Genomic DNA, 16,653 nt, shown 5'->3' with positions numbered 1-16,653 from the left:
GCAACCGCGTTTTTACCTTTCCTCCTGCGGTTGGTTCCTTTCGCTCTACTTGCTGCTTTCGTAATAGAGCAAGTCATTGTCCAAGACTAATGTGCCTTGTGAAATTGGACCTCGAATCGGAGCATTTGCGTGAGGTTACCTGGATAAGGCTGTGTTTGGTTGGATTAAGGTTTTTAGTTTTTAATTGAAAAGTTAGTTTCTGTTTTCTAGCTGATAGTTTTTTATTATTAATTTTTTTAATAATTTTTTAGTTTCTCATCATGTTAAAAGTCAGAAAATCTGCTTTCAATCATCTTCTCAATTTTTAATTTATTTTCTTATAAATCAATTTTTCAGTTTTTTAAAAAATATCTTCTCAACAGTCTGTTTAATTAGACTTTTCCTGTTTGGTTGAGCTGATGGTGCACAGGGACTAAGTCGGAATACTAGCAGCGGCCAACTATCCTTCTCTCTCTGGTCTCACTACTGCCCGGGGGTTTCCATGTCGGGGCTCGGCGAGTCATGGTGACAGGATTTCGGTGGATCGAACGCCACGTGCACCACCAGCTCTCAAGCAGCGACCCTTTCTCCACGAAATTTGCAGTACGGTTGTACGACTGCGTCCATTCTATGCGATAGGGATCCGGGAGCGCTACGCGTCCAGGAACGCTTTGGGGCAAAGTGATGGCACGTTGCGCGTTTCGAGCCGTGTCTTGACGAGATCTTTCGCTTCAGCGCAAAGGCTGCACGCAATCGTTCCAAACGAGTGCGTATAGCCCCTATGTATTTCAGGATTCAGCTGCGTAATAATTTTATTTATAGAACAAAGTATGATTTTTTATATATATTTCTTAAATCGAAAAACTATAAATATACACGTCCATGTTAAAAAATCTAACATCTAGACTCATATAGCTCATTAAAAGGTGACAAGGATCTGTTAAAAAAGTGCTATGTTTTATTGCTTTTAAAATTCAAAACAAACTTATCATGAAAAATTTTGAAAACAAATTGTTGTGTGTACGATACTATGATCTAGCTCTCCAAAAAATTTCAGATAAAAATATAATATGCACGATAAGAAAAAAAGACAGATGTTAGACTCTGTACAATGAAATTTATTTTTTTTCTCATTGTACACGTATTTATTTGAGTTGAATTTTTTTATAACTAGATTATAGTATACTCTACACCATATATTTTTTTAGAAAATTTCATGACTATTTCAATAGTGTTTTTATTTGTTTAACACGTCGCAAGTTGAAAAGGTGCCAGAAGTTTAGTTGTGCCATTTTTCAAAACAAACATCTATTTTTGTAATTTTTTTATTTAAGAAATATAAAAATAAAAAAGTTCAAGCATGAGTCCTTGTGAATCGGCCTATGCAGCCATACTTCAGATGGGCCCAAACTTCAACTACTGGGCTAGAAAGCCCAATGGTCCACAACTATCCAGCCGAAGAACAAGGAGGCAGGGAACGAAACAAAACCTACAGGCCACAGAGGCAAATAAGGAACAATCGAAGTTATCATGGGCCCCAATTTTATAGAACAGAGTAACAAGCATGCATGTTTGGACTGTGGCCCAATTTGCCTTGCCAAATTTTTGGTCACGATCAAATCATGGGCATAGCCACAGCAAGCTTTTTACTCACCGCCGTTTCTCGTTCCCCATCTACAGTTCAGAGCGGCGACCGCAAAGAGACTTTTTGTCTCTGCGCTGATTTGGTCGGCACCCTCACCTCTGGCTGCCTGGTTGGCGCAGGAGGTTGAGGGGACCCAATAATCGGTGTCGGTTTGTGAATACTAGCTGGTAGCAGTGTGGTTTAGAGTTCTTCATGGCCTGTAGTGTCATGGGTTCTACTGCTCCCTCTCTTTCTTCTCCGGTGATGACGCTGGTGATGACGGCTTCCTTGGCGGATCGATGGTGAGGTTCATTCCGCTCCGCTTGTATGTCAGGTTGGAGTATTTTTGGTTCCTGTTTCGACGGTTTTGTCCCCTTCTGAGGTTCTTTGGCGTTCGTTGGTTTGGATCTGCCCTTGGAGCTCGAGGTGCTAGATCCAATCCTAAGCAACTAAGATACGGCCGATGGTCGTGAAGCGATGCTGGTTCATTGGTTCAGGACCGCTTCGACTTGTTCGACGTGATGCAGTTGATGGCGCAAATCTTTGAAGCTGCTTCGTCGGGACAGGATTTGACTTCGGACTTCACCATCGACGTTCCCATCCGCCAATCTTTGGTGTGGCGGGACGTCAAGCAACGGCGGATCCGACCGGCGCAAGGTTCGCGTCGGTAACCGACCTCCGGCGGTAACCGAAAAACCGCGGTAACCGCGATTATCGGTCAAAAATTCAAAAAAATTCGGAGAAAATTCATTTGGCAAATTTTAAATTTTTACGAAAAAATCATGTTTTTGCCCTCTCGGTAACCGAGCGGTTTGGGTCGGTTACCGAGCGATTTTCTCGCATTTTTGATTCGGTCGGTTACCGAGCGGTTTGGCTCGGTAACCGCTCGGTTTTCTCGATTTATCGAGCGGTTTTATCGAATTTCAGCGCAGTTCAACAAAAAATCTAAAAAAGGGTTCAATCTTGTAAAATCAATAACTAATTCATCCGAGCTTCAAATCAAGTGAAACAAATTTTGTTGGATTCCTTGTAACATGATCTACATGATAAAAGTATTTATACTCATAAAAAAGTTCAAAATTTTCTGTGAGAAATTTTATTTGTTAAACCAAGGTAAATACATAGTTTACTCTTTGCTAATCCAAAAATCATGAAACTAATTTTGTTAGTCTTCTTACATGATCCTATATCTTTTAAAAATATATGAACTCATGAATTAGTTATTGTAACATGCATGATTGTGTAAATGTGTTGCGACTAGATTAATTCATAACTGACCCATCACACCTTAAAAATTAGTGAAACCACTTTCATTAGCTTATTTATATTATTATTTACGTAGAAAAAATAATAGTAGACATGAAAAAATTAATTACAGTGATTTTTCTTAACATATTCACTTTAGGCTTGTGAACTTTGTAAAAATCATAGAGAATTTAATAAAACTCTAAATAAAGTGAAATCAATTTTAAAGGTTCTCTTAAAATACGTTTTATACAAGAAAAATATGTGTTTGCATGTTACACTTTTCCTTAACGTGAGTTAATAATTGAGCCGCACGCTTCAATTTTTTTCATTTTTTTCAAACTTTCTCCCTATAGAATATGATGCAAACGACATTATTTTTGAAAATGTTTTTCACAGAAGTTCTTAGAATTGTGTCTAGTTTTTTTTAAGATTTTTTTTGAATTTTTTTTAAATTTTTTTATTTTTTCGAATTTTTTGAATTCAAATTTCGGTTACCGAGCGGTTTTTGAAATCGGACCGGACCGGGAAGGTCGGTAACCGCGATTTTTGAGCGGTTACCGACGGTTTTTTGAACCCTGGACCGGCGGCGACAAACACGAGCTTGTGGACCATCTTAAGACTTCAATGTAATTTTAGTTTTTTTAAGATGTAATTCCACTATATAAATAATAGAGTGAATTGTATAAAACTATAAATATTGACAAAAGTATTGTGTACTCATTTCATATAAAATTTAATTTTAATTGGATTTATATAAAAAATAGTTTTATTTTTCTTCAAAAATTCTAGAATTTTTTATATGTGTTTTATAATTCATGTGCAATCTATTTCATCTAAAAAGCTTATGTAGAATTTAAATTTAAATTCCTAAAAACTACTTTTATAACTCTAATAATTATTAAGGTCTTAAATAAAATTTCAAAAATATGAGAAAATTTATTAATATTTTTCTTATATGATGGACTAATTTCTAAAATTATATTTAGCTTTAGGTTATATGATTAAAAAAAGAGTTTCTTTATAATGCTTCATTTATATGCTCCATTTATATACTTATAAAAGGAACTTAATTTTTCATCATATAACCTTGAAGCGCCCCGGGTTATCTCCGGTGCTTAGTGAAAGTGCCTAGAGGGGGGGGGTGAATAGGCTTTTCTGAAAAATTAAAACTAAAACAGCGGATTAAATCTGCCGGATACTCCGGTGAAGGTTGGATACTCCGGTATGGTCCGGAGTATCCGGTCTAGTCCGGAATCTCCGGTTTATACAGGAAATCTAGAACAACTACGAATTAAAGCAAGTAGCTAGAATCTATAGTTGAAGCTAGGTCTACTAGATATCACAGAGCTAAAATAACAATTAATACTAGTAAGATGATCACTAGGGTAATTTCAATGAAGAATCATAAATTCACACGATTAAACAAATTGCACAAATAAGAACACGAGAGATTATCCCGGAGTCCGGCCACCTCACAAAGAAGTGCCTACGTCTTCGTTGAGGAGCTCACAAAGAGCCGGGTCTTTTCCAACCCTATCCTCTTCTAGCGACCACAAAGATCAAGCTAGAATTTCCTTACTCAATTCGAAGTTGATTACAAACTTCCTGTGGTACTCCATAAAGTTTGGGTGCTCTACGGGCAACGTCTTGCCGTCTAGAAGTACGAAACTTCAAGAGTAATGATCACAGCGAATGCTCGAGGAAGAATTCAATGCTCAAGTGGCTTAAACCCTCTCCAAACCCAAACTCACTAAATTTTGCAAGCTTTGCACTAGAGGTGGTTGGAGTGACTTTGAATGCTCTTAAAGTGCTCAAAGAGTCTAGAGTTCACCAGCAATAGCAAGCTTTAAATGCCATGGAGTGTGGGAGTATTTATAGCCCTCTCTAAAAAACTAGCTGTTACTGTTCTGTTAGACCTGACCGGAGTATCCGGTGAACACCGGAGTATCCGGCCCCAATCTAAAAACGGCGTCAGAACGGTCACAGAACGTGTCAGAACTAGCCGTTACAATTCTGTTAAGTTACCGGAGTCTCCGGTGAACACCGGAGTCTCCGGTCCTGACAAGGCTTTCAAAAAGACTAAGTCCGGAGACTTGCTGGACCCTCCGGCCTCTCCAGGTACCAGAGTATCCGGTGAACACTGGAGACTCCGGTCTTTTTATCAAAAAGATTAAATGCTAACTGAGACACCCCTGCCGGTGTCTCCCTCGGAAACTCCGGTTAAAACTTTTTCTCCTACCGAAGTATCCGGTGAACACTAGAGACTTCGATCTTTTTCAATAAAAATAAATAATTAACTGAGACTCTCTGACGGAGTCTTCCTCGGAGATTCCGGCCTCAAAACCCACAAACTACCGGAGTATCCGGTGAACACCGGAGACTCCGATTTTTTTCAACCAAAAATAAATCGGAACCGAGCACCCTCTGCCGGAGTCTACCTCGGAGACTCCGGACTAAACACTGAGTACCAGAGTATCCGGTGAACACTGGAGTATCCGGACTCAGTGAACTTTTGTAGAACTAACCCGGTGTCCGTGGGTGAGTGTGTCTCTCAACTTGTTGGTTCTAAAGGATATCTTGAGCATTGAGACACTAATCAAGCAAACAAATGCAACCCTCTTAATAGAGCGACTATCCTAGACTTAATTTCAAAAATAAAAGAATTTAAATCCTATTGAGTACTCTTAGTTACTTCTCCTTTCGTTTCAATGGGTGTCAAACGTCATATGTCTTCTCAACTAAGACTTAAACCTGTTCATAACTTAGATAGACATATTAGTTCCTTAATCGTTTTGTCATCAATAAGCTAAAACCCACTTAGGGGGTCTAGATGCACTTTCACTTAGAACTATTATTATACTAGTCTCTCGATCAGACGCTGGTAAATAAGAGTCTTACAACAGGTAATATCAATGCTATACAATTCGAGTGGCGGTGAGTATAATCTACCATCCTAATAGAACATATGGCACCAAGTCCAAGTGCATTATTATAAGGGTCCACGACAACAGAGTATACAGTAGAGGTAGCATGGAGAACACGCCTCCCCACAGGCAACTCAGGTGCGGACGCGACCAAGCCTACTCGTCTGCCTCACCGTTTGCCTCGATGAAGTCCGGGTCGTCCTATGAAAGTACAAGCAAGGGTGAGTACAAGATTACTCAACAAGTCTCAACCCATGCCCTACGAGAGAGGCACGAATACATGCATAGATGGATGACAAAGATAAGCTGTAAGGTTGAATTTTGCAGAAAGCTAAGTTCTACACATGCATGATTCATTTTATATAAAGCGGTTTATGAGAACGATATCAGTAATAAAAAGGGTGTTTTCAGGTTTTATTGTTGTTGGACACTCCGTCTACGGCAACCGACGGCACACAGCCGGATCTATATTCCAAAACAAGGCACACTTTGCTCACTCACTCACAAGGAGAACACATGCAACCCATGCCAGTTGCTGCAACCGAACCGTAGTTCGTACATGACCGTGAACACGGCTATTCGAATAGTTTTACCTCTGCAGAGTTGTACACTTTATCCACAAATTGAGTTCGACAACATTCCACCGCCGTAGAAGCGCGACTCAACAAAATCATTACTCACCATAGCATCATCACACTAATCGTCTACGGGAGCTAACTAGGGGTTCATCCACCCAGCTACAGTAAATTATGTTGCTGGGCAGGAGCTCGGCCAGCAAAATGGTCGCTGCGATTTTGGCTTGGCTGTACTGCCCCCCCATGTGCTGATGTGTCATGTTTCAATTGGTCGTATTAAATGATTTGTAGTTTGGGTTAACAAGCATCAAACAATTATATTTTCTAAACCATGTAAATGATCTGTTTAAACTATTATCTTTCTTGTGATTTAATTTACAAAATAAGACCCATGTTGCATATATTTTAAACAAACAATAATAATATACATGACCCACATTTCATAATTACAGTTTTAGTATTATCCTCATTTTATTTGATCATAAACCAAACATCCTTTTCTATACCTAATTTTGCACTACACTGAAATTAGTCATGGCCAAAATTTGACTTGCCACACGTGAGGTCCCGTTTGGTAGAGCTCTACCTGATTCAAATTCTCTATGGAAAGTGATTCTCTGGAATAAGTGATTTTGTAGCTGAAATTGATTCTCTAAAATAAAATATATAGAGGAAGTGATTCTCTGTGAGAAGTGAAGCAGGGGAAGCTGCTTTTTTTAGCTCTTTAACTTTTAGTTCATTTAAGAGAATCACTCCTACGAATTTCATTCAGAGAGTAAAAAAATAAAAACTATCATTTAACAGAGCTCTCCTAATTCTAATCGAAAAACTACTCTGTGAGTCCTGCCAAACAGATACTGAGTAGGAAGCAAACACGTCCATTGGCTTCCACCCAAACAAAACCCCGGGTGATGGAGGGAGAGAATCTTACCCAGGGGCGTTGAGCAGAGGAGGGCTACGGACACCGGGCAGCCGTGCACGCAGCGATGGGCGGCGGCGGCGGCTCATCCGCGACCGCTGACATCGGGTCACTTCCTTCCACGCCGGGCGACGCCCGAGAGCCCGCTCTTGGCGCAGTGGCGCGCATGGCACTCGGCAGGCACACAGTACGCAATTTCTATTCCCAATCCAGAACGATACCCCTTCCTTCCTTTTTTTTTTCTCTAGACTGCCAGAAGTCTAATTTGTTATCCCGCTCGAAAAATACCGACATATACAGGCCTACGTACAGAACCCCTTATCACGCAAAACGTCACTGCCTCATTGGTTCTTCTCTTTTCTTTTCTTTTTTTTTTTCTCTCTGAGATGGAATGATCTCCTTTTATTTTGAATAGATAATATTAGTTTTAAAAAAACATTCTTTGACTAAGACATATTATTCCACTTATCCGCCCCCTGGATAGTGAATCCCCGTACAAGTTTAATGTGACAAGAAAACAAAACTGAATTGAAGGGAGGAGCTATATACAGGGCACGGGACGGTGAGAGGCTGAAAGAGAAGCAGGCCAGACAAACAACAATGCGATTCATGCCGATCACGAGTCGCTTCCCGCGGGAGAAGTTATTTGTCCTGTGACGCGGAGGTCGGCCGATCTGGACCCTATCGCCTTCTCTTGGTTTTGGCCCGTTGCAACCATGCGTGCCGGCCTAGCTTGCACCCAAATATTCCTTGTTTCCTACCATGCACCATACGTCGTGTCTCGTCACCCAACGCACGCCATGGCATGTGCACTTCCGAGATTTAGGTAATATTTATTTGGTTGAACGAAGTTGTATAGAATAAGATTATTCTGTATGGGATACGAGTAGACAGGATATGATTTTAGATGATTGATATAAGTAGATTATTTGATTAGATGTATGAGATGATATATAAAAATATGTTTGATTGTTTGTATATAATAGGATGTTTTAGTACAATGTTCTGTTTGGTTAGCTTAAATAGATTGATCCTGCATAGGTTGTATATGATGATAAAAATATATAAATAGAGCATTAAAAAAACTCACTTTTTTACATATAGCCTAGGGTTATAAATAATTTTAGAAATTAGTTCATCACATAAGAAGAATATTAGTGACTTTTTTTAGATTTTTAGAATTTATTTGAGACTCTAATAATTGTTATAAGTTATAAAAGTATTTTTTTAGAGAATTTTAGTTTCAATTTTATACAGTTTTTTAATCCAATTAAAATAGGTTGCGCGTGAATTATGAAATACGCATAAAAATTTCTAGGATTTTTTAGCAACAAAAGGCCACTATTTTGATTTTTGAACATCAGACGGACACTTAAAAAACGCGTACTGTTTACCCGAACGAGTTCGTCCTATACGGAGCGTCGTTGGGCCTATTTTGACGAACCAGCTCGTTTAGGGTCTCAGCTGAATATGCCTGGAATCTGTATTGATCGGTCTTGCACGGGTTCACTCGGTTCAACTATCCTAACGGAGGATGAGCTCATATTCGGTACGGAATGGTACATATACGGTTTGGTTCAAGGATCCAAACACTGCTTTAGATTAGCAATCGACGATCTCCCTTCATCTCAATTTCGGTCTCCTTAATTTCAAGTGCCGGATGATTTTGTCAGAACAATAAGCTATTTTCAATTTAGGTCTCCTAAAATTCAGACTTATGAAATTTAGAAGATGAGATCAAACGACAAGGACGGTGGCTGCTGGCAGTTTATAGGGGTTTTAGGATTTAGGGATTCGAGGATTTCTCTATAGCTATCGGATATAGAGGAGGTCTAAGGGATAAAGGTTAGCTTGGCAGAGGAGGCAGACATGGGGCGAAGCGTCAAGGACACCGTCAGCTGCGGGTGCGCGGAGGAAAGCAGTGGGCAGTGCCAAGCAGAGATAGCCTGTTGAAGCTGGGTTAGCGCCACGACGGATCTAACAGTGGAGACATCTTCCAAGACGGATGAAGGAGAACGGGAAGCAAGGGAGGGTGTCGCTGACGCGTCAAAGAAGAAGAAGAGGCGAGAGGCAACAGAAAAGAAGAAGAACAGTTGCATACTTCGAATACCGTTAGATGAACAAAAGCTAAATTTCAGTCATCACAAATAGCAACCGCCTTTTCAATTTACTACCGTGCAAGATACGTCCAACACGAAAGTGGCACAACTGCTATATATCTAGTATCTACTATCTTTAGCGAGTCTGAACCCTGTGGTATAGGAGATGTATTGGTGCATACAGAATCGAAGAGATTACTGCTCTTGATGACATGGCTTCCCTTCCAACCCTGTACACACAGCAGACCACATTAGCAGCTGATGGCCTCCCCATCTCTTATTTCCTCTAAGTACAGTGAACCTAAAAAGAACTAAATGAACATCACAACTAAGCAAGCAAGCGTTAATTATTCAGGAGCTGCCTGCGCTTCTCTTTTCCGATACCCACTGCTTGTAGTTGTGGAAGAACTCCTTGTTCTCCTTCTCCAGCTCCTTCCACACTGCTCTCACAGGCGATATGTATACTCGTCAGAATTTCAGGCAGATAGCGAAGATGAAAAAGCGAATCGAGCTGGCCAACGGACCAGTGGAGGTGACGATGGGCTGGACGTCGGCGCGCTTGGACAGCGCCTCCATGCACTCCTCCATGCTCATCCCAAACGTCATGCATCTCTCTATCAGGTGCTGCACCTGCAATAACGCCAAAGCACATCGACGCCACCGTAATTAGTTTTGAGCATGCATCAGAGCTATAAAATTAGTCAGCCAGCAGATGATCGAGTGCAATCTCGGGAGTAGTGATGCGGGAATTAAGAGACGGAAGAAGCGGTTAGTATAAGTACCATGTGGATGTAAGAGGCAGGATTAGTTTCGTCTCCCAAGGCCATTCCTTTCAGGCAAAAGGCCGGGTGGCCTTTCTTCGTCTTCCTCCTCCGGGAGCTAGCTGTTTGATGTTTCGTCGGGGAGTCTATGCCTCCACGCAATCTGATTCGCGTGTGTGATGATAAGGTGTGCAGAGTCGACAGGGGAGGATCCTATATATACATGCGCCACGGATGAGGACACCGCCTCCCGGGCGCCGCCTCGCTGGGCCGAGCCCACGGGCGCCTCCGCCCGCCGCTCGCGGCGACGGCGACGGGGGGTTCCTGCACCAGGTGCACGGGGGGCAGGGGGCGGAAAAGCGGGTGGGCGTTCACGTGGGCGCGCGGAGGCGATTGGAGGATCGGAGATTGGAAAGGGACGTGTACGTGTCAAATATCTTTTCCACCGGTCCGCAGCCTGTGCGGGTGGGGCCGGGGGCGGAAGCCGCCAGGTGGACATGCACCTCGCGCCTTCACGTGCCACCTGGCCCCACCGCGCCGGCCACGTCGCGTCTTTTCGTAGCTGTCATGCATGCACAGCGTCTGGTACCTCTCGGCCTCTCGCGGTCTTGCTCGTGCAGACAGAAAGCACCGGTGGGCCTACAGCCCCGTCGGCCGTCGGAATTTTAATGCCGAAGAATACGGCACACGCGGCGCGTAGCGGTGTGCAGGTGGATCAGCGGCGCCCAGGGTCTGGCGGGTCGCTTCCAGGCCACAAGCCGATCGATCGAACCCTGTCAGCCCATGCTGCTCCGCGTGCGTGGCGTGACTAGTGACTAGCGAGTGACCCGGCTCCTCTGGCTTCTTGCGCGCGTGCTATATCTCTGGCCTGTTACTAGGACGTAGTTGCGAGATTTGAGCTATATAATCCGCTTCATAGTTATTCGTGCAATGCAAACAATCTGCTAATCGCTGGCAAGTGCATGCAGACGCACCATACATTGTGTTTGCGATATTCATGGCATCACTCAGTCCACGATCACAACGTTCCCTGTACATATTCTTCTGCCTTAATCCGGTAACGAGTTGGTTAACCGCACGACTGTGCTTATGTACATGTATAAAACCCTGAGATCAATGCAAATCTAACTGTGTTAGGCTCCCACTCTCGTTCATGTTACACCGATAGGAGCTCTATTCTCAATTCGTTCGCACGTTGATCCTTCAACTCTTATGCGGCCAACCTTGTTTCACCCCTCTTGTTTTCCCTTCCTCATCTTCCTCATACTTCCCCAATTGTCACCCTCTACGGCCGTCAACTCTTCATGCCTCCTCGATCTAGATGGTTAGAATCCAAGCTCATGTGCCCATGATGTTGGACCTCACACAGTCAAACTACTCCCAATGAGACAATTATTTGACATCATCTTTGCGAAAATTGACATCCACATTCACATTGAGCCCCACGACGCCACTTATCGTGTCGATCCAGAGTGGGACATGACCTATGCAAGCATCGTCAACTAGCTCTACACCACCATCTCGAAGGAGATCCTTGGCATGGTCATGAATCCGGATGACAACACACGTGTGGTCTGGCGCGCTATCGAAGGCATCTTCAGGAACAACTGCCTCACCCGCACAATGTACCTAAATGCCAAATTTCACAAACTGCACTCATCTGAAGACGCTCGTTGACGCATTGCACGACGTCAGGCAACCAATCCACAAGGAGACTTAGGTATTAATCATGTTGCATGGATTGAATCCCAAGTTCAGTCACACAATTCCCTCCATCACCTCGAAGGAACCCCAGCCATCCTTCCTTAAAGCCCACTCCCTCCTACTCGAGGAGATCCGCAAGCAGCAGGAAGAACACCAATTGCAAGGCACCACCTACAGCCTCGCCATAGCTTTATCATCCTCCACCACAGGCTGCGGCAGCGAGAAAAAGCAAGCAAGAACACATCTTCTTCCTCCTCCTACAATGGTGGCGGAGTTGCATCTGCTGGCGGTGCACCACAAGCCATGCTGGCAAGTACATGACCATGCCACATTGACTATAATCCATAGACTGGTATGGCCCAGGCTTGGCCCATACCCTTCCATGCCCCTATAGCGAGCCTTATTGGGCCTCAATCGAGTATGCCTCCTCATCATGCCTTAATTGCCCAAGGCCCCCTTCAAACTTGATTCATGGCGTCGAATTCTGTTTCTCCCCGGGAACTCAAGCAACACAGGGCCTCTGGGATCACTCCACCCTTCTCACCGCGCTTAACTCCTCCACCACAACACCATCATAAGGGACTTCGGATTGGTTTCTTCACACCAATGCGACGTCGCACATGACTTCCACACCTAGTAATCTTCAATCTCTCTAACCCCACCCTTTTTCTTTGCAAATAATTATCAGAAATGGTAGTACCTTGACCATTACTCATACTGGCCATATGTCCATTCCTACTACCTCTTCTTGTCTCAATTTGTGTAATGTTTTACTTTCTCCTTCGCTCATTAAGAATCTCATTTTAGTCCAATCTCTCACTCGAGATAATTTTGTCTCCATTAAATTTGATTTGAGGAACGGTAACATCCTAAGAGGGAGGGTGAATTAAGACACTTAGAAACCTAAACTAAATTAGCTCTAAAAACTTCATAAGATAAATATATCTCAATTTCTATCTAAATGTGCTCTAAATTTATTTATTGTGTCTACTCTACCGCTCAAGAGGATTACAGTCTACTCTAGCAAGGTAAATTGCAAGTATGTAAATACGAAAATATAAATAAGATAGAGAGATAAACTCGGCATAAGGAATTTTAATCTTGTGGTGTCGATGGTATGAATACTGTCACGTCCTAAATTCCATGATCGCATGATTAGGCTAAATTATGTGTTATTAGCATCATGATTAAACTCGAGGCAAATTTGTTTTGGCGCACTAGTGCACTTCGTTAAAAGTCAATTGGATGAGAGAAGAAAATTTGAGAGAGAAAGGAATTGAATTCGCAGTCAAACAGACTTCTCTCTCTTGTACGTGGGTTCATCAGCTGGCCCCACCATCTCTCCCTCCACTTGGGCAGCAGCCCCACCTGCTCCCCTCTCTCCTATCTCAAGCACTCTCTCCCTTTCTCCCTCAAATCCGCGCTCTAGGAGCCGAATCAAGATATGCATGTGGTACTCACACGATCCTTAGCTCATAAACTTCCCATCTCTCCAATTTATTTGTTCTTTCCCGAAGTATTTGGTAAAATAGACTTTCATAATTCATGAGGAGCTAAGAGAAATCAGCTTCTCAGATTCCCACAATCCAACAATCTCAAAAGGGGCTAGAAACATATGTTGAACTCGAAGAAAAGTATTAGACCATATGGGAGAGAGCTTCATAAATCATGATTCAATGAAATGAAAACAATAGAACAGATACGAGACATTTATATCAATTGAAAAAGATAAAAAATGACCATAATTAATAAAATTCATATGATATAATCTAAACTACCTCTTTATGTATGCATACATATAATAAGATCCACTTATAAATATCACTTATAGAAATTTAGTAATATATACACATCTAGACAATAAGTAGAGGTGCAAAGTCATATCATGCATTGAGGTAGCTTAAATGTAGAAATTGATAATGATGCCAATTGAAGCATTGTTTACATCCGGAGACGTGTTGATTTCTCCATGAGATTATAAAAGACATATCTAGCAATACATGTTAGTCTCAAAATCAAAATTCATAGGATATACTCCACCTAAATGTGTGTATACAAGTTTTGAATACTTACGAGATATATGCACTTGTTATTAATAATAATAGGAAGAGTACTCTATAGATTGGTTCATAACACATAAAAGATACCAATTATAAAACTAGTGTTATGTAAGGGACCTACAACTAATAAACCATAAAGACTAACCACACTATAATCTTGTGCTTAATCACCTTAGATGATCACTTTAAGCACTTTAGTAGCTTAGATATCTTCTCAATTGTTTATGAGGTTCCTTGAACTTCAGCAGTATATCACACCTTCCAATGACTAAGTAGATGGGTATTTATAGCACAATAACACGAATGTGAGCATAATAACATGAAAAAAAAACTTGCAAACTTGTAAGGGAACTAATAGAGGAAAACTAGAAGAATGTGAGCACAATAACATGAAAAAAATAAGCTTGATTGCAGCAGAGGTCAACCTTATTTTAGTCATATTACAAAGATTTTTCTCAAAAAGCTCTCACCTAATACATAGGTTAAGCACTCATATTTCTCTCATCTAAAACCCTAGCACAAGGTTCTCATATAGATGGCATAAGGGGCTCAAAATGGCTGTTTCACCTTCTCTCATAACTCTACCCCTCTATTTATAAGCCTAGAAAATTTGATCCATAAATTTCTTAGCTTTTTTCTCAAAATACACATCTCTTGTACTACACTCTTACCTACCATCGAGGGTATTTTGTTCTATTTTCTTCTCGATTTATTAGACGGCCACGACACCTTCATGACTTAGCTTCGCGATGGTGTTACGTACTACTCCAATCCTCCCACGATTTTAGGCTAAACCATGAAACTTTAGCACGTTTCTCAAAGCGTGACTCTCCACTTCCTTACACCTTAAGCAAACGCTCCGATATTAACACGTATACTCCGTCTTGTGATCATGACCACCGGCAAGTCTCTCTTGCTCCCGATCCCTCGGACCGCTTTGTCACTTGCACCGGTATCATCTTTGCTTTACTTTGTCAACGCGTCATCTCTATCCATCTTCTATACTTTGCTTGACCTCCATGTGTTCAGCTAGGATCATCCTTGACTCCGTCCGACCTCCTTGATTATCCGACACCAAGCACTCAGTTTAGCCTCGATCATCTCGCCGTCGACCATCAAGTTGCATTCATCATATGTACACTATGAGACAAGCAAACACATATCTACAACTCTAATTTCAGTTAGTTTATATTCAATATGCTATGAAATCCTAAATCAATTCAAATCACATCAAAGCTCATATAAAACCAAATATCATAAAATCAAATAAATATCAATATCAATCACTAATCATAAATAAACTAAGATATATTTCAATTTGATTTCTCAAGTTAGATGACACACATTGTGAAAAATGAAAGCAACACACAAAATGAAAACACTGAACTAAACTGGGAACCAGAAAGCAGCACATTAATCAACCATCAATCAATGAACCAGGAATTTGGTAGGCAAAAGAATTAAGAACTCTGGACAGAAATGAAGAAAATGAATGTACAAAGGGAATCAGAAAGAAAGAAGAAAGACAGCATAAATCACAAATACCATAAACTTACCTTCTTCTTGGTGGTTGCTGAGAAATCTCCTCTGAAACTTCAGCCTTTTCCGTTTCTTTTATCTGCAGTTCACAATCAAAATATTCAGACTACGTTGTTGCTCAGTAGGTATCAAAGAAGATAGATATAGGGATGTCAACCCCGTGGTGCCATTTAATCATATGAAAAACAATCATTTTTGCTATGTTACTCATAATAATCAATATAAGGTTCACATGAACTGTGCAGGCCAATTGATATAAGTTTTTCAATGTAGTAAGCTACTCCATTTCTACTGACCAGACTTGGGAAATGAAGTATAGATAAGGTTTGCTCCATATTTCACATAATGGGCATTAATGAATGCACTAGAGGAATATGACATTTAGCTAATGAAGTACACGACCAACTCAGGTGCAGCAATTTATGTCCTCCAAATGCCTGGGCCCAAAGGCCGCCTATCTGTCCAGCCTGGTAGTCCACTCCGGAGGCCCATGTATGTGACAAACACGATTTTGGCAGGAGATAAGCCAGTTTGGTTTGCTGCATCCGAGTTAGTAAATACGAGAAATTTGTATTCGTTCATATATTTGTATATGAAAGTTTGTTTGGTTACTTGTATGATAGATGCAGTTCGTATGAGTCATCATGACTATACGATATACATAAATTGAGTTCTACTTATATATAGACTGGATAGATGTAGACTGTATGAGCTGCAGTGTTAATATGACATATTAGTTAGTGTTAGATTAGATCGTTGCAACCGCATAAACAGGCTACCAAACAACTTCACAAATTCACTTATCCGTTATTACATCCGCTTATACAGTTTATCAAATACTCTTCTCAAAAACTAAACAGCTCTCCAGCTGTTTTTACTAAGACAAGTTATATGATACAACCCTTCTTTTATAACCAAACCCACGCTAACTGACTGGAACGTGATCTTAGGAGGTGATTTTGGAGAAACAAACGGCTGAGAGAGGCAGCAGTCAGCAGACCAACAGAGACACGGACAGGAGAGCATGGGGGCGAAACAGTCGAAACAGGCTCTACGTCTTTTTTAAGAATGAGAGAAGAGAGATTACATTCGGATGTTTGGACCTCTCCTTCGTCTCACTCGGTGAGTGAGCAATATTTTTACAGAATATGCATATATATAATTATATAACTTTTACATATGATAATTTAAAAAATATTGTATATTTATTTGGCAAAAAAT

The 16,653-nt window shown here is 41.2% G+C and overlaps 1 protein-coding gene across 1 annotated transcript; it reads right to left on the bottom strand.

Annotated features, from left to right (window-relative positions):
- Positions 1-9,415: 9,415 nt before the first annotated feature.
- LOC133912201 (uncharacterized) lies at positions 9,416-10,429 on the bottom strand. The gene is made up of 3 exons (XM_062354811.1): positions 10,151-10,429; positions 9,893-9,998; positions 9,416-9,808 (listed from the first exon to the last, which is right to left on the bottom strand). The coding sequence occupies exons 1-3, from the start codon at positions 10,193-10,195 to the stop codon at positions 9,720-9,722; spliced, it is 240 nt and encodes a 79-aa protein (XP_062210795.1). The 5' UTR covers positions 10,196-10,429; the 3' UTR covers positions 9,416-9,719.
- Between the last annotated feature and the right edge of the window lie 6,224 nt (positions 10,430-16,653).

This window comes from Phragmites australis, chromosome 3 (genome assembly GCF_958298935.1).
Source record: "Phragmites australis chromosome 3, lpPhrAust1.1, whole genome shotgun sequence".
Lineage (NCBI taxonomy): Eukaryota > Viridiplantae > Streptophyta > Magnoliopsida > Poales > Poaceae > Phragmites > Phragmites australis.
The sequence above is the reverse complement of the archived record's forward strand: the minus strand, read 5'-3'. Positions and strand labels throughout refer to the sequence as shown.